The 19,259-nt window shown below is 35.3% G+C and overlaps 2 protein-coding genes across 5 annotated transcripts in view; one reads left to right on the top strand and one right to left on the bottom strand.

The window, feature by feature from the left end:
• The window catches only part of LOC125243169 (gastrula zinc finger protein XlCGF57.1-like), a 132,833-nt gene extending 123,765 nt beyond the window's left edge, over nucleotides 1-9,068 (bottom strand). The window contains exon 1 of the mRNA XM_048152585.1: nucleotides 8,659-9,068. Coding sequence (XP_048008542.1) covers nucleotides 8,659-8,933 — 275 coding nt within the window. The 5' untranslated portion in view covers nucleotides 8,934-9,068. The remainder of the gene's footprint in view (nucleotides 1-8,658) is intronic.
• Nucleotides 9,069-12,723: 3,655 nt separating this feature from the next.
• Nucleotides 12,724-19,259, top strand: part of LOC125242871 (NACHT, LRR and PYD domains-containing protein 12-like) — a 51,469-nt gene continuing 44,933 nt past the window's right edge. The window contains exons 1-3 of one of the 4 annotated variants that reach the window (XM_048151927.1): nucleotides 12,724-12,927; nucleotides 13,498-13,594; nucleotides 14,488-14,595. In XM_048151927.1, the coding sequence (XP_048007884.1) occupies nucleotides 13,572-13,594; nucleotides 14,488-14,595 (131 nt within the window). In that variant the 5' untranslated portion in view covers nucleotides 12,724-12,927; nucleotides 13,498-13,571. The remainder of the gene's footprint in view (nucleotides 12,928-13,497; nucleotides 13,595-14,487; nucleotides 14,596-19,259) is intronic. The other 3 variants (XM_048151917.1, XM_048151945.1, XM_048151936.1) reach the window with 3 other exon arrangements.

Here is a 19,259-nt window from a genome sequence, read left to right as displayed (position 1 = left end):
TCCACTTCACCGAAAGAGAGAGGTAACGTTATAACCACCATGAGAGCAACGCAGGTTTACCTTCAGTTTCGTTTTTTAATAATTCGTTTTGACTTGTTTAGCTACATGGTTGTATATGCTTATGGGTCTCGTTAATAAAAAGGGTCGCGCTAAAAAAAAGTTTAAAAACTGGTATACCAACCGCAGCGCAATAGGTTAAGATCAGATCGATGGCTACAGCGCTTCGGATTTCAGGTTAGTATTTTTGTTTTTTTTGTTTAATACTTTAATACAATGAAAATATATATGATACTATATTATTAATATAGTAAACTAACCTGACATATTGTTAAAATGGTTACTTGTGTAGTTGTGGAATTTTCCCAGTCAGACGTCACTCGTTGGTCGGTGTTTGTTGGGGCGGTGTGAACATGACAATTTTTTCTCATAGAATTCTAAATCCAACGGCCAACTTGTTCGTTGGCGTTTGTTGGTGTTTGTTGGCCGTCGTCGGGGCGGTGTGAATTGGCCTTAACATGTCCAACACTGCTTTTCACTAAATCTTCTTTTATTAAACAAAATGTGTATTTAGAGATTGTAAATTACACTCTAAAATGACTTAATAATCGATTCATGTACAGTATAAGATTTTCTTACATTAATAATGAAAATAGTCCATTTAAATGTTCATTTTTCTATTGTTTCTGTATTGATCCTATATATTAATCTACAGTGATAAATTCACTTATTTTTGGGAGTGAGGACGGATCCAGACATGGATTGTAACTAGTATCCTCAAATGCTCCTGTCTTGGTTTATTCGTTTATATCATTAAGTTTCCATGTTTTTGCTGGTTTATTAGTGACTGTATGACATTTATTCATGATTCATTTAACTCACACATGAACTGAACATGGATTTGAGTCATTTTCTCTTTCCGTCTTCAGTCTGATTGGATGCAGTATTACAGAGAAACAGTGTTTCATCCTGACTTCAGCTCTGAAATCAAACCCGTCACACCTGAGAGAGCTGGACCTGAGCTGGAATGAACTAGGAGACTCTGGAGTGAAAAACCTCAGTGATCTACTGATGAACCCACAATTCAAGCTGGAGAAACTAGAGTTAGTATCATTATACTGTATTTACTGTTTAGTTTATTTTAAGTCAACAGGGCACAAGTCACATCATTTGTAGCGCTGCATCTCCATCTGAAGAAAGATTCAGAAATGGTTTTAGTTAAAGGATTAGTTCACTATTGACTCTCATTGATGAATGTTCAAATGAGCCAAAACTGTTCAAACTCCAACTGTCAAAATTCAAATTTAAACAAATCAAAACCCATTAGACTCAATTAAACTGACATTCTGTGATATTTCTAATCCATTGAAACTAATTCAGACTCATTTAATCTATCTATCTATCTATCTATCTATCTATCTATCTATCTATCTATCTATCTATCTATCTATCTATCTATCTATCTATCTGTCTATCTGACCATTTCTATCTATCTATCTATCTATCTATCTCTCTGTCTATCTGACCATTTCTATCTATCTATCTATCTATCTATCTATCTGACCATTTCTATCTATCTATCTATCTATCTATCTGACCATTTCTATCTATCTATCTGTCTATCTATCTATCTATCTATCTCTCTGTCTATCTGACCATTTCTATCTATCTATCTATCTATCTATCTATCTATCTATCTATCTATCTATCTATCTCTCTGTCTATCTGACCATTTCTATCTATCTATCTATCTATCTATCTATCTGACCATTTCTATCTATCTATCTATCTATCTATCTATCTATCTATCTGACCATTTCTATCTATCTATCTGTCTATCTATCTATCTATCTATCTATCTCTCTGTCTATCTGACCATTTCTATCTATCTATCTATCTATCTATCTATCTGTCTATCTGACCATTTCTATCTATCTATCTATCTATCTATCTATCTATCTCTCTGTCTATCTGACCATTTCTATCTATCATCTATCTATCTATCTATCTATCTATCTGACCATTTCTATCTATCTATCTATCTATCTATCTATCTATCTATCTATCTGACCATTTCTATCTATCTATCTATCTATCTATCTATAGCTATGTTCACTAAATTCAGTTGTCAGTTCTCCTTTTAGTGTTTAATCCCGTTCTGTACACACACAGTTCAGTCAAATACAGGTAGTGACAACCGCATTTACAGAAATTATTTGCAGTGTGTACAGAACCAAACTGAACAACTAGTTTAATGACGTTTTTTAACCTTCATCTGAGATGTGTCTCTCTTCACATACAAGAATCAAAATGCTTAAAATCACTTTAACAGTTTAAACTAAAACACTTTATACTCAATATCTCACAGTGAGTCTGAGTTCACATTATATTTGTGCAACATTTTCACATTAATGATTTGTTTGTAAGATAATCTCTCTTCCTCTGTTTGTGTCTTTCTAGTCTACTGAACTGTGGCATTACAGATGTTTCTTCTTTAACTCAGTCTTTGACAAACTCAAAAGCACTGCAGTTTTTAAAAGATCTTGATCTGAGTTGGAATATGATAGGAGACTCAAAGCAGCGGCTCAGTGACGTGTTACGAGACTCAAACTGTGACCTGAGGTGAGGAAACATCACTGTGATATTAAAGAGATCTTCATTTACTCTGATATGTGAACAAACCTTTCAAATATTCATGAAAGGAAATTATCATTAATCTTTATTGTAACAAAGTGTTTGTGTGAGAACAAAATGTGAAGTTATTAAAATGTTCAACACAAAGGAGGAAAGAGAGCAAAAGCACACTGTCACAGCTTTATTCAACAATACCTGCTTTATTAACTGTGTCAGTAGTGAATCATTTCAGTCTGAAAATAGACTTGTTCAGATTGTAGGAAAACGCTGCACTCCTGCTAAAATCAGTGCGTTCAGCTTCAGCTCACAGCCGTCCAGCCTCACATGAGAAATGTCTCTATCTCTAGTGTGTTTTTACTTTGACAAGCAACACGTCACACTACTTTACACTCACTTTACTTTCAGTTATTTACTAAGAGCCCTACAAACATGTTTAAACTAGAGGACAAACGGCTTTAACTAAAGGATTGTGTTTTAATTCACAATATCATTTGTATTTGCTCCCTGTGGTTTATTCCATACGCCGTACACTCATTAGTTTCTTCTTTACAGTCACTCAATAGGAGTCACACCAACACAAACACACAAACATATCAACGTGATTCATGTTTAATGTATTATATTTAAAACACAAATATCTCTGCAGGATCATGTAAAGTCAGTAATTAATCTGATTACAGGAATTTAATGTATTTTATTTTTACTCAGAAAACAGTAATTGAAATATAGTAACTAATTTGCACTTTGTTCCTCTGAACACTGATTGTTTTCTCTTCTGTTTCTCTTTACAGAGTAGAAGATCAATCACCAAATGTCTCTGGATTGTTTAAATCAAGGTTTAAATCTGTGAAATCATCATGAGAGGAGCAGAAATCATCAGGTGATCCACAGAAGAGTCTCACTACTGTGTCTATGAGGAGAAATAAATGTGTGATTAATGTGTAAATGTGTTTCATACAGATGGAAGAGACTCAGACTTTACAATGAAATAAAGCAGCATGTGTGTTAGAAACGTGATATTGAATGATTAATGTTGCTTTAGTATTCAGACAAATGAAGGTTTAGTTTTATTTAAAGGTGAACAGGAGGAAGAAGCTCAGATGAGTCTGTCAGCAGAAATCTTCAGGCTCTTCAGTATCAGACCTACAAATATAATAATGTTTGGATTGAACTCATCCATAATGATTCAAATATTGCCAATCATAAACGTGATTGTCAAGTATAGCACATAAATGTATGAAGATATAAAGTCACATGTTACTTCAAACATTTATGTGATCTCTTACATTTTATACACAGAATGTATTTGTTTATTTTTGTTATTCTGTTGTATTTTATATTAAGTTATCTGTGTGTGTCTGTTAATGCACAGATATACAGTATATTGTCTTTAACATGTTGTATATATTGTACATTTTTACCAGTTAACAGCATTTGTGTGTTAAAGAATTTAAGAACAGTTGTTTTGGTTTTTGTTTGAAAAGTTCACTTGTCTGTTGTATTATTGAAGCTACATGAGCAGATGCAGAGAGATTCTCCTTCTTAAATAAAGGTGAAGTTGTAGATGTTGAACATAAAATCATATAAGCGATCTTTACTATTGTTGGAGAAGAAATCATGCTGGGCTGCGTTTCTCTAAACATTGTGAGCTCAGTTCATCATAGAGATCATTGGTGGCAATAGTTCTACAATCTACTTTGGCCTACGATGCTTTTGAGAAACACGCCCTGATCTGACTAATATATAAATACAGAAATGTTCTCATTGTAAGTGTGTTTAAAGGGACAGTTCACCCCAAAAATGTAAATGATCGTTAATCACCCTCATATCCTCATGTAAGACTTTCTACTGTGGAAACACTAGAGAAGATATTTTGAGAAATGTTTCAGTGTCTGATTGGTTTCCAACATTCTTCAAAATATCTTCTTTTATGTTCCACAGATGAAAGAGTCAGAAAGAAAAATGCAGGTTTGAAACTTCATGAAGGTGAATAACTGATGACAGGATTGTTATTTTGGGGTGAACTATCCCTTTAAATGGGACTTACTATGCCAAATTTTACAAGATGTAAGTCTCTGGTGTCTCCAGAATGTGTCTTTAAGCTCAAAATACCTCACAGATCATTTATTATACCACGTTGTTAATACCCATTTTTGAGTGCTAATGTAGTGATTTTACTTTCACCCATCCAATGACACTATAATGTAGGGATTGGTACTCACATCACCACTGACATTGTGATTTTTGGATCGCACGTCACTTGAGGTGTGGTTATGAGTACATCACATGATCATCTTCACCCTTCTCCTAGTTCAGGGCACCAGTCAAGGTCTTTTACTTTGGCAGTACGAGAACAATCCCAACAGGAGCTGTTCAATCATTCAGAATTAATGTAAAGTGGAGGGAGTTGGTCAGCTGATTTATCTGAAAGATTGGTGAGATTGCTAACTTGTTGAGCCTCTTCTGTATTATCAGCACAAGGAAGACACAAGTGTAATAAAATATTAACAAAAAGATAATAAAAAAAAAAAACCCTTTATCTTATGGAAAGATAAACTGTTGTTTCTCTGAAAATAATAAGGTGAAGAATTAATATGCATCAAACAAATAAACTAAAGATTATTTGATATTAACCAGCATCAGCTATATTACCTCTAATGTAAATTAGAAAATCATATACTGATAATATACAACAATGCCAAGGTCTCTGGAAAGAGGTTTGGTAAAGTGATATTTACGTCCGATGATGGTGACGTCTTCCACTGGTTGTGCTGGAGATAATGCAGTGGGGAGAGGAGCCAGAACCTGTTTCAACAGCTTTAAACATGAAGCTCTGTGGGACGCTGATCTCCTGGAGCACCAAAGGCTCCTAAAATCTGGAACATGCAGATGAAGGAAGATTGAAGTGAAGGTTTGCTCTCCTGAGCTTAACCTTGTTGCAGATATCTCTGTCTTCTGCCTCTCTACAGACACTCAGAACTTGGTCAATCTGCGTTTGTCTCTCTGCATAAAGCACACAGAAGTGTTTAAAGTGTCTTTAAAGTTTATCAATGCATTTCTCACTTTACAAACCACCACCAGAATACCTTTGACAATATTCTAAACAAATAGAGACCAAACAAGATGGGAAAAGACTGAACTGTCATACATTCATTCATTTGTACATTAAAGGCAGGGTAGGTAAGAAATTTTGTTCCAAATTTGTTTAAACTTTCTATATATATACATGCATAATTAAAATGTAAGAACTCTGATAAAAAGAGTATAAAAATCGAGTGACTCTAGACCGTTTAATCTGTATTAAACACAGCTCATTATTTCCATCCGGGACGAAACATAGGATTGGCTTAGGCGGCTGTCACTCTCTCGCAACCATGGCAACCACCCTTTTGCCACACATGACCTGCCCACTTGCGCGCGCACGTTTGATTTGGGGAATCCAAGAGGCATGGATCCTAGGAATACCAAAACAATGGCAGAGAAACAGCAAGCTAAATTCACAGTATCGGCCTATGCAGTTAGTGAAGGCAAACCAGGCAAAAAAAGGAAGACAGTAACAGTACAAGAAAAGGCAATGAACAAAAAGTCTTTGGATAAACAAAGAAATAAAACGCGAGTTAATATCGGCGTGGCTTTCCAGCGATGGCGAGAACTGAGGGAACTCAAGGGGCTGAAAAGTGACTCCTTGATGGCTTTATTTCTGCTGGACAGGTAAATCTTTCTTTTTGTATTTTGATCATACATATTTTTTTGTTTATTTTTTCATGAAGCATGTGTCATTAGCACACGTAGCTGCGTAATATAGCTAACATAACATTACTTAGCGAGCCGTAGTAGAGACGATAAATAATGATAGCTATAGTGTTGAATTGTGCATAATTTTACCCTCTGTCTAACTCTTTTACCATGTTCACCTGTAAGTTTACCTGCACGTTTTTTTTCGCCTTTGTTTTGTTTTTATATTCTCTAACTATGTTTACTGATGTCTTTATCTTGTATCTGTGTGTGTCGTACACACTTTGTTGTATGTGTGTGTTATTATTTTGTGTCTGCAATGCAGTTGTGAGTTGATATTTGAGTGTATGTTACTCTGTTGATCTGTAGAACAACGTATATGTTATGAATCTTACACGAAATTCATCTTCATCACAGTGTAAATGATGGTAATGGAAAAACGTGTATCATGCAACCTGTTTTTAGCTTTGCCTTATAGATAGCTCGTTAGCGAATCAAAAAATATATATTTTGAACTTTACCAATATCAATATGCTAGCTTGATAGTGAGTACTAAAATACATCTTGTTTGTTTATCTTCATAATTATAAAGTTATTTTTATTACATGTGATTCTGACATGATGTCACTACATGCCGTGCTCCTTCCTCTCCGCTCGTCTCAGGTAAATAATGCGTCTTCCAGCTCAGTGGTCGGAGTCACACGTTCATGCGTTTTGGGGGCGTGGCTTTGGAAGGAGCCCAGAAGGGAGGGGGTGGAGTGAATGGAAATAATGAGCTGTCTTTAAAACAGTCGTGAGAGGTCTACAGACACTCGATTTTTATACTTTCTTTTTCAGAGTACTTACATTTTAATTATGTATTGATATATAAATAAAGTTTAAACAAATTTTGAAAAAAAGTTTTTTATACATTTTTTTGCCTACCCTGCCTTTAATGTTAACAACATCAACATTGTGTGACTGTGTGTATATAGTGTGTGTTAGCGTTATCTGTAGATTTCAGTTTCTGTACAGTCTGATCTCTAATTGTCAAACCATTTGAATTTCATCTGAAGAAATTGTTCTTTTAATTTAAACTATTTAATGTTCCTTACGCCAGTATATATGTTAAACTTTCTTAAAAAAGAAAGTCTTTTCATGCAAGATCTCTTACAGCAGTTTCATCTTTTCTCAGTAGTGTGTGTATCTGCTGGTGAAATTAGAGATCTGATGGAGTGTTGTGGGGAAAAAAGGTTTATTACCACAGAACTGAGATACATTGTTGGAACAATACTGAACATCTGCTGAACTCAAGTACATCTGTCCTCTGTGCTCATTAGATGAGTAGCTCTGTACAATATTTTGCTCTCATTTATGGACATTTCAATTCATAACATACAAGACTACACCATAGTGTTCTTGAAAATAATATTAATGTACTCTATTCAGCCATAAATTAACTTGCAAAGATCCTTTTTTCATATTTTCATCAACACTGCAGCTGTTGACTGGTTAGGCTTCTGTTCTGATCTCCTCATATTCTCACTGCAGGTCTTTTCCATTCACCTCCTCTCACAAGCTATCATTTATACTTGATTTGTTAAGGCTATGCATGGAGAAATAACAGACTCATGTTAAACATTAGCTATTTAACTTATATGGCATAAAACATTTACCCAAAAAAAAGCTAAATTTCCATGTGTTCAAGAGAACAGAATTGTCACTTCCTGGGAAGTTGGTGCAAAATATCAGTAATAAAAATGTAAGTTGCTGCAATTGGCTCTTTTTTCCTTCATCATAAATGAGTTGCGTCTCAGAGCGGCAGATGAAACACAATAAACACTGTCATGTTCTCTTGCATTCAGATGCTCATGTGAGACACTTCTGGAGGGAATTAAACCAAATCATTCTGATGACACACTTTGGCTCAGGCATTTCAGAACCACCAAACCAACATTTGAGATGCTGAGATGCGATTGGTCTGCTGGTTAGTCCAGTTATCCAATCACAGCCTCTGTTGAGGCAAAGGTATGTGAGCTTCTGTTACGCATCGAGGGATTTATTCGGTAATGCGTTTCCATCGTAGCTTCCATCATAGTCTTCTTATCGGATAAAACAGTTATCCGCCTCAGTTGAGTTCATGTTTTTTATGCATTTTTTTTTATTTATGTGCATCTTGGCGTTTCCATACAACACTTTTTATTGTAATATTACAAAGTTTGCATATAAATATGTGGATGGAAATGAATTCCAATACACACAGTTAACATGTTTAATGTAGCTGTGCACAAAGATGTAGAAGCAAATGACAGCAGAGCGCTGGATGTGACGAAACTCCTTCCACATGGCGGGCAGCGGTGCGGCTTCCCTCCGGTGTGAACTCTCTCATGTATTTTCAGGTTCCCTGACTGACTGAAGCTCTTGTCACAATGTGAGCACTTGTAGGGTTTCTCTCCCGTATGGACCTTCTGATGCTCTTTCAGATATTTGGCTCTAGAGAAGCTGTTCCCGCACACCGAGCACATGTGAGCTTTCTCGCCGCTGTGTATTTTCTGGTGCTCTTTCAGGTAGCCCAGCTGCGAGAACATCTTTCCACAGAAAGAGCACAAGAAAAGCTTCTGGTGAATTTTCTGGTGGATCTTCAGGTGCTTCGCTGAGATGAAGCTTTTCCCGCACTGGCCGCAGCTGAACGGTCTCTCTCCCGAGTGCAAGTGCTGGTGGTTTTTGAGGATGGTGGCCTGCGTGAAGCTCTTCCCACACTCGTGACACGTGAACGGACGCTCTCCAGAGTGAATGCGCATGTGGTTCTTAAAGTGTCCTTTGCGTATGAAGCTCACACACCGGATGCATAAAGCAGTGGAACATAGTGTAGAGGTAAAAAATGATATAAACACTGTTCAGTTTCTCACACAAACCGATCGTTTCATGTCTTAGGACATCAATGTGTCGTCACGAGCCGCAGGGTTTAATTTGGATTTGTCTGCACATGTTTTTTTGACTCTTATAAATGGAGTTCCCATTGCCATGCATTATATGGCTGACAGACGGCAACGGTTGGAGTTAAAAATCATCCTTTGTGTTCTACTGAAGAAACAAAGTCACCTACATCTTTGATGCACTGGGAGTAAGCAGATAAACATCAAATTTTCATTTTTGGGTGAACTATCCCTTTAAGGATTCGAATTTTGAGGGCTGCATCATGAGGGCTGCATCCGAAACCGCATACTTCCTTACTACATACTAGGCGAAAAACAGTACAGAAAAAGCTTGTCTGAATTCACAGTACTCCTAAAAGAGTAGACAAAAATTACCCAGATGACCGACTACTTCCGGAGAGATTCTGAAGTGAGTGTCTGTGTCCGAAATAGGGGATATTTGAGGGGACAGACATTTGTAGTGGTGTCCGAAACCATAGTGGACGATGTTGAGTTCACTCATTCAATCCCACAATGCAACGCAATAACGAGTGTATAACCAATGTACGCTCAAGCTAGAGAATACCCATAATGCACTGTGAGACACGCGCCCGCAGCTGAATCAATCATTCATTCATTTTCCAAACTGCGCTGGTCCAGCATCATACAGCTATAAATTCCTTTGTAATTGATAATTAAATCGTTTAATTAAAGTTTGTACATGCTAGTTTTCATGGCAGAGTTCAACATAAATATTCATTACTACTGGATCTGCCAGTTTGTTTCGTTTCAAATAAGTATTAAACAGCAGCACAAACTATGTGAAATCGGCGCACTCAGTGTCTGAATTCACTCCTTCAGTGGACTATATTAGTGGAGTAATGTAGGGAATAGTGAATGAGGGTATAGTGAATGAGGGTATAGTGAATGTAGGGAATAGTGAATGAGGGTATAAGGGGTGATTTCGAACACAGCAAGTGTATGATGGATACTTTACTAACCCATGAGGCTACAGGAGAGGATTTGTGAATGGCAGTGAAGCGACGTAACTGAGGCTGGTTGGTCACATGATGATGACAGCATGACGATTACGTCCAGATTACATTCATACTACACACAACTCATACTATATCATACTTTTTGTAATTACACATTTAAAATAAGTACCTACTGAAGAGAGTATGATTTTGGATGCAGCCTGAGAGCGGATGTGGACAGAGTAAAATAAGCCAAAGTACTTCTTTGTTTTTATATGAGAGAATAGACCAATTAATGCAATTATATGTAGCCTAAAAAATCAATTACGACTTGTTAATAAAAACATAAAAGACTTTGCATGCCTACTGCTAATTTTAACTTTATCCGACGACACAACTCTGTTTTTGAAAAATAAATATCAAGTTTCTTATCCTTAAAAATAATTAATCTCTTTTCATCTGCTTCTGGTTTAGTTCTTAATATTCATAAATGTGACCTATTTTCTATCAAACATTCGACTGATGTTCAAATTTGTGACATTCCAGTTAAATCCTAAGTTAAATACTGGTATAATTATTTGTAAAGATCAGAAAAAGGATCAAAACTTCATTTTGAACCTCTTATTCTTGCTGTCCAACATAAACTGAACTCTTACAGCGTGATTTATCTATAACAGGTGGAGTGTTGCTCTTTAAAGCAGATCAGGTTATCTCGGGTTATTTATCCCACAATGGCTCTGGATGTTTCTGTGGAGATTTGTAGAATGATAGACAAATATAAACTATATATAGACTTTGTTTGGAAGTCTAAAGTCACTTAATTAAAAAGAGTGTTATGATGATCGGGCAATGGGTGGTTTTGAGTTAGAGGACTTTTCCACTCTTAATAATTCTTTCAAGATTAAAAGGATAAAGTCTTTTTTGAACAATCCCACGTCTTTTTGGAATATTATCCCAAATCATATTTTCAGTTCATCTAAAACACCTTTAACTCTTTCTAGTTTTCATAAACATGCTTTAATATGCTGGTCCCTAATATATAATTATAATTTTCTCCACATAACTATTTTATCTGGAACAACCAAAATATTAAACATAAAAATAAATCCTTTTTTTTAAACAATTCGTTTAATAAAAATATACTTTTAGTGAGTCAACTTTTAGATGATGGGGTGTCCTGCTCTCATATAAACACTTTATGCAAGATTTCTCTTTCCCAGTCTCCCCAAGAGAGTATGCCATTGTTTTTGGCATAATTCCTGATTGTGTCAAATCTTCAGTCAATCTAAAGGTCCTTTATGCTCTCCTCCTAATTTTAACAGCACAAATCTATTTGTTGATCAGTGTCTTCTCAGCAGTTTAACAAAAAAAAAAAAAAAAAAAAAAAAAAAAGCTTAATTCTTAACATAAATCAGATCTGTTTACCTGCTTGTGTAAGCTTTTGGAATAACAAATTTAATGATATTATTTGGAAAGATTTCTGGCTTCTTCTGCAAAAATATCTTTTATCTAGTAAAGTTGCTGAAGTCTCTATTAAAATTATTCACAACTGCTATCCAGTTAATTATAAACTAGCAAAATTTAATAATAATATTTCCCCCATGTGCTCCTTTTGTCATCATTTTGAAGAGATGATTAACCATTTGTTTTGAGACTGTGTTTATTGCAGTAAATAAGTATTTTGGGTTGATTTTTCAAACTTTGTTAAAAGATATCTATCATCTAACTTCTGTATAAGCCCAAAATATGTTTTTTTTTGGTGTTTCTCTGAATTCAGACCCTTCTCATTTTAATTTTGTACTTAATTTACTATTCTTTCATGCCAAATTTTATATTCACAAATACAATTTCTCTAACAAAACTCCTTTTTTTATTTTTAAGAAAGATTTTTATTTATATCTAAACTCTTTAAGAAATTCAAAAAATTATATTGCATGTAATTCTGTTACAGTGTCCAGTAATAATTTGACCTAATTTAATATGCTTTTTTTTGTTTTGTTTTGTTTTGTGACCCTCATCTTTGTTGTGTTTAGTGTTGTTAAATATTGTTTGTTGCTGTTTGTCTTGTATTTGTTGTTATTGCATAATAAAAAATTAACTTAATCTATATCGTTTGCTTTTTGTGATTATAAGACATGACAGCACACTACAGACACAATATAATACACTAATGTTGAAAAGAAAATACTTCAGTTTTACTTCAGTGCGCTGACAGTCTGACCATTCACTGAAATCAAAGACTTTTATTGAAACTGAATGTACCATGTTAACATGGGCGTGGTTTGTGAGCGTGAAACGGCATCAAATATGGCAAAAAAAAGAAGAAGAAGAAGAAGAAGAAGAAGAAGAAGAAAAGCATCAAATATGCATTATTATGCATACCAGTGTATTCTATTGGGTGAAACATACGTTGTTGTTTTTTTTTTTTTTTTATGTTGTTGTTTTTAAATCTATGATCAGTGAAATATCACATGTGTCGAATCTGTCGCAGTCAAACATCTGCTGGAAATCCAGGTAAACATCTGCGTGCACGCGCATGTCCGTAATTATCTCTAGATGATCCTTGACACCTGTTGATACTCCAGACGAAGACTATTCCAGAAATGACAATCTTTTGAAGGCTACGGATGTTAAAACAAGAAGAAAGGGTAACCGAGAAAGGTTTATTGAAAACGAATATGTTTCTGAAGGTTTGCTCCATTTTCTCTTCTGTTTTAGGCTGTTGATTTTGTGATGCGAAGTCGATAGTAATTTTGAACCAGACATTTACAGTAAACAGGAAGATGAGGCCTAACGTGAATGTGTTTATATATTTTATTTTCCAAAGAACAAAAATCTGTTATTATTAAATTTAATATTTCAGTTCATATATGTTAGTAGGCTAGTTCTCCAGTATGATCATAATGCAGGTTACTTTAACTAAATTTAACTAAAGTAATGATTAAACGACAAACAATTCAACAATTAATAAAGATTGTGTAAATATGATTGTAAAATATTAAACTGGAATAGAGAATAACAGATTGTGTTCAGTTTTTCAGCACAATGTAAATTTCTGTTCTCCAGTGAATTCATATTTAGAGTCATGAGTCAGTTAAACTCATTAAGCAATCTGAAATTATTAAGACCTTTCAGTTATTTTACATGACAATATATTTATAACTCACTTTATTTTATTAATTGTTTTTGCTGTTGTGTCTAACTCATCATTCTTCATTATTTTCATGTTCTTCATCTCTGTAAAATCTTGTCATTTCCAGGTCCTGCTGAACGATTGATTGTTTTCTCAATCCAGTGCTGATCAGAGGAGCGAGGAAAGGACTCTCTCTCTAAGATGAGTCTCTCAGAGAAACACAGGTAACACTGCGTCTGTTTCACACCATCATTTTAAACTCTGCTGGAGTTTGTTTTTCCTGTGAATAACAAAACTTTAATCAGTGTTTTATATTTCTTCAGTTTTAAACTTCTTAAATTAACTCTGACATTGTCTATAAATGCTTGTTTGTCACAGGATTCTATAGACAATATCACCATTAATAATTTGTTAATTTCCTTCTAGATGCGAACACACTGAATTAATCCAAATACATGGTTTTTAGATCATAATATTATTGACAGACATTAGGAAACAATTAAACACTTAATTTCGAAGTATTCTAACAAAACTGTGTCACACAGACATTTCTGCTTTCCATTTCTGTTAATTAAAAAAACTTGACATGTTCTCTTAAAATGTTCAAGTGTTTTTAACATATTTAATCTCACTCTTGTACATTAAAGAAATCATTAAACCAACGTGAGCCAGTAAAATAAAACTAGATGAGTAAAGTTTGTAGACAAACTTTAAGTTGGCTTGAAAAAGCCTAGCCAGAAAGTTTGAAGTAGTTTTAAAAGTTTCTTCTTCTTCTTCTTCTTTCTTTATTTATAAAGCACTTTCACACAACTACTAGTTGATCCAAAGTGCTGTACAATACAGGTAGAACAAAATGAATAAGAAACAACAAAACATTGAAACTCAACATAACAATATGACATAACAATATGATTAACATGGCTTGATAAAGGCTATTGACATGATTTTTAAGCCAGCATTTAAATACAGGCAAAGAAGGTGCAGCTCTAATAGAAGCTGGTAAATTGTGTGAGTGTGGGCATTTCTGTGGAGGATTAGAGAAAGACACGGATGTGTTTCAGACACAGTTGAACCTCCTTTACTAAAGTGTTTTTCTCTCTGTTCTTTGTGTCATTAGTGTAAGATCAGGATCACATGTGTCCAGCTCTGTGTCTCTGAAGAGTGACCATTCAAAAGATGGAGTACCACCAAACCTCAGTGAGAAAACACCATCATCTAATAAAAGGTATTTTGTGTGTTTATATTATAGTGTTGTGTTTGTGATTGAACTTGACTGAATAAAACTGTAGCAAATTAACTCAAAGGGGGAATATTAATAATTATTCATAACTCATTATGATTATTAAAGCTGCAGTAGGGAGTTTTTAGAAAACGTTGACTTAGCCTGAAAATTTGAGCAAGTACAACTCACAGGTCACTCCCCCTTGCTCTCTGCTGCGCTACAGCCCTCCCTCCACAGCTCCTCCCCCATCACAACGGAGCCTGCCGTGAACGCGCAGGCTAGTAAGGCGGATAAACAGTTATGGCACATTCACTGGTACAGACGAAACATCAACAATATGATTTACATTGACTATGGCCTGCCCATACTTTGACTACAAACTTGGTCCTCAAAACATTACGTATTTTGCAATACATGTAATGTAACTATATGACGTAACGTTATATGCACTATTTCTATAAGTAATAAATAGCTAGTAAGATAATATAACGGTAACTAACGTTACAGTATGCAAGTAATTATTCTATCGATATGTAATGCTAAATAAGGTTTGCTAGTACATTATTTCAGCAACATGACAAGCCAGTGAATTAGTAGGTTTCAATAGTTGCTTTGCACATTGCGTGACATTTTATCTGTATGTTATGCGGCTAGAGTTTTGACACTAGGCGTTTCTCGAAACAAAGTTCACTAAGTTCGGACTCGTGTCCTTGGTAGTTAGGACTTGGCAAGTTCGACTCCGGAGAACGAACTCCCGTGGACGGGAGAACACAAGTCCGGTGATTCTGCAAATGGAACAGCAGCGTACTTGATAACGTCACTCAGCTCGCGCTGGCTTCTCCGGTTATCTCTGTATGTGTATTTTAGCCAAGAATAAAAACAAAATTTGTTATTAAACCACTCTGCCTCTTTTCGTTTTATTTAAAGAAACAAACAAAAACATATTAATAGCCTCAGGCAACGAGTGATTAATTATCTGCAATGTCTGCTTATATTTATAACAAAACGAAATATTAAACAACCCTGCCTCTTTTCGTTTACATTTCTAAAATATTAAATGTAATACTGTTTGTGCATAGTCTGATTATCTTCACTGTAATGAAATGAAATAGGCTTTAACATAAAACACAACCTTCTCTTTTTGTTAAATGTCAGTTTTAATGTTCAATAATAGCCATTATAAAAGGTATAAAAATATACAATAAGAAATAAGCAGACAATTCAGTCAAGCGTACAAAATCAGCGCTTTAGTATGATACAAAAGTTAAATAGCCATATATAAATTTATGAAACGTCACGTTGCCCTCAGCCAAAACGGAGCCAGCGGCAAACGTCAGAAGGATTAGCCGAGGTAAGGCTGCTCTCGGCTGGGTAACTTACATGAGCGTTGAGAGTCCGGTGATCGCCTGGATCTCAAAACTCCGACAACGTCAGATCAAATTTTCAGAAAGGCGCTATCTTTATCAATTAACCACAAATTTGAGCTTTAAATCAGCACATTCTCGCCTGAAAAAATCTTAAAACTGCATATCATGACATAATAGAGCCCGATCACACGAAAATGCGTATCAATAGTACGAGTTTGTAATCTCGTAGAATATATACGCCAAAATGAGTTTTTCGCGTGCATATGATACGCACTTTATGGGGTATTATACGTACGAAACTGGATTGTTTGTCCGCCATAAGCAAAGCTGCGGCACACCATATGAATTTGAACGCCTGTACGCGCTGTGCACTATGGCTGTGCATGACAGGAGTGTGATCAGCGCGCACACGAGCTTGATTGACACTGCTAAGACACTCCTCCTGACTCTGATTGGTTGCTTCTTACCGGGAGCGGTTTATTTCTGCAAATGGCAATAGGACCACTGGGAGGAGCCAGAGGAGCTTGATTTTTTTTTTTCACAGATTATCTGTCTCATATTCTACTGTCAGGACATAATGACAGGTTTAACAAATATGTAAAAAATAAATTTTTACAAAAGTTACGTACTGCAGCTTTAATTATGATTAATTATGAATATGTGAATCAGTTATTCAGATTAACTGGATGTAGCTCCATTAAAATTAATATTACAATCAATTAACCTGTTTGTCCAGTGAACACTCAGTGTTAATTGTTTATTAACTCTAAGAAATTTTAATTTCCAGGTTATGGAAAGCAGCATTCTTATTTTACCGTATTACTCAGAGCATGTAGTCAGGATCTAAATCACTTAAGAGGCATCTTTACACAGAAAAAGCGGCACAGAAACCAATTCTGAAGTGGCATAAAATCACAAAAATGTGCGTTTACACAGACTGTTTAATGCTCCTCTAAAGCGGCATAAATGCTTTTACACAGGAATTAAAATCGTGGGAAACAATGCTTTGAACATAAGTATTTTAAAACTAACAGTTTTAACAAAATTAATTTAAAAATAATTAAATAATAAACAATGAAATACAACTCGAAATAAAATTGTTTTTTTTAAAGTAATTTCCTCTGCGTGCTATAGCTATCTTACGCTTTGATGCTTGTCATAATTCTGTAGTACTGATAGTTATTTTCTATTTCTTGAAAATTGTTACAGTTGGAACGATGCTACAAAAAATGATTAATTATTACACCGGGTTTTTTTTTCTTTTCAAAGAGCCAGAAACAACAAATAATGCTAGCATTTGCGTGTCAGGCAGGACAGTAGATGTCATCATTCACCAGACTGTCATGTGTGGGTGAAATATCGTCCTCAAGGACATGATTTTTGGAATATAATATAACAATGCACAATCACAGTGATGCCGATTGTGTTAAGAATTTACCGTATCTGAGAGAAATGTAGCAGCGCGTTGATCTGACAGTCTCTTCAGATTACAAATGGTGAAAGCCAATTGATGACACAACGATTTTCTGCTGTTATTTTGGTGGTTTGTTTCACGATGTGAGTACAGGACTCTTTTACTTCAATGCTCCTTATGTAGCCCCGCCCCTTTTCAGCGCTGCGCTCGTTGTCTTTTGACTTCCGGTTTGTATTTCCACAGCGATCTTACGTATTTATGAATGAACTGCTCATTTTAAAATCTTCCCGGTCTACTGACATTTGTTAAGAGATCTGCTTTAAACATAACAATGCTCACGATAACTTTCATTAACTCTACAACAGGTAAATCAACATCACCAGATAATTATTCTTCAACAGCGATGCCATAGAAATATATAGGGCTACCGCAAAAATGGAAGTTCAAAGACAATATTCTAAAGATGGCGGCACACTTGTTTCTCTGGTAAATAAGGTCTATATGTTTCGTCTCCTGCTTCTTGAATCTCGCGCCGCCTGAGCTGACCTGAATGCTTTCGGTTGTCATGACAATGACGTAATTTAATTAGGGCGGCTATATTTCACGTTCATTTACACTGAACCAGAACAGTATCAGAGTCGCCTTTGATACTAGGGCCTGAGGTTGGTCACACCCGGCGTATTTTAGGTCTTTAATGCAGCATTGCATCTTTACACTGAATTCTGAGTCAGAACCAAACATGTATTGTGCACAATCTTTTTATAATTAACTAACTCACAAACACATAACTAAAAATTTCACTATGGGAAATAGATCATGCAACTAAACATGTAAATGTCCAACCAACCATAGTCATAAATGGACAAATGCACAGCTATACTGCATTTAATCACTAATTGCAACATTAAAGGTGCCCTAGATTCAAAAATTGAATTTATATTGGCATAGTTAAATAACAAGAGTTCAGTACATGGAAAAGACATACAGTGAGTCTCAAACTCCATTGTTTCCTCCTTCTTATATAAATCTCATTTGTTTAAACGACCTCCGAAGAACAGGAGAATCTCAACATAACACCGACTGTTACGTAACAGTCGGGATCATTAATATGTACGCCCCCAATATTTGCATTTGCCAGCCCATGTTTAAGGGATTACACAAGCCAGTAACGTCTGGATCTGCACAGATGAAGCAACAGACTAGGCAAGCAAGCAAGAACAAAAGCGAAAAATGGCAGATGGAGCGATAATAACTGACATAATCCATGATATCATGATATTTTTACTGATATTTGTAAATTGTCTTTCTAAATGTTTCGTTAGCATGTTGCTAATGTACTGTTAAATGTGGTTAAAGTTACCATCGTTTCTTACTGTATTCACGGAGACGAGCCGTCGCTATTTTTTTTAAACACTTGCAGTCTGTATAATTCATAAACACAACTTCATTCTTTATAAATCTCTCCAACAATGTAGCATTAGCTGTTAGCCACAGAGCATATAGCCTCAAATTCACTCAGAATAAAATGTTAACATCCAAATAAATACTTTACTCACATAATTCGAAGCATGCATACAGCATGCATGACGAACATCTTGTAAAGATCCATTTGAGGGTTATATTAGCTGTGTGAACTTTGTAAATGCACTGTAATATAGTCGAGAGCTCGTTTGGCAGGGAGCGTGAGCATTTAAAGGGGCGGCGTCGAGTGTAAATCAGTGCATTGTTAATGATGCCCCAAAATAGGCAGTTAAAAAAATTAATTTAAAAAAATCTATGGGGTATTTTGAGCTGAAACTTCACAGACACATTCAGGAGACACCTTAGATTTATATTACATCTTGTGAAAAAGCATTCTTGGGCACCTTTAAACCTTTTCATATGAG

This window comes from Megalobrama amblycephala, linkage group LG1 (assembly GCF_018812025.1).
Source record: "Megalobrama amblycephala isolate DHTTF-2021 linkage group LG1, ASM1881202v1, whole genome shotgun sequence".
NCBI classification, from domain to species: Eukaryota; Metazoa; Chordata; class Actinopteri; order Cypriniformes; family Xenocyprididae; genus Megalobrama; species Megalobrama amblycephala.
The sequence above is the reverse complement of the archived record's forward strand: the minus strand, read 5'-3'. Positions and strand labels throughout refer to the sequence as shown.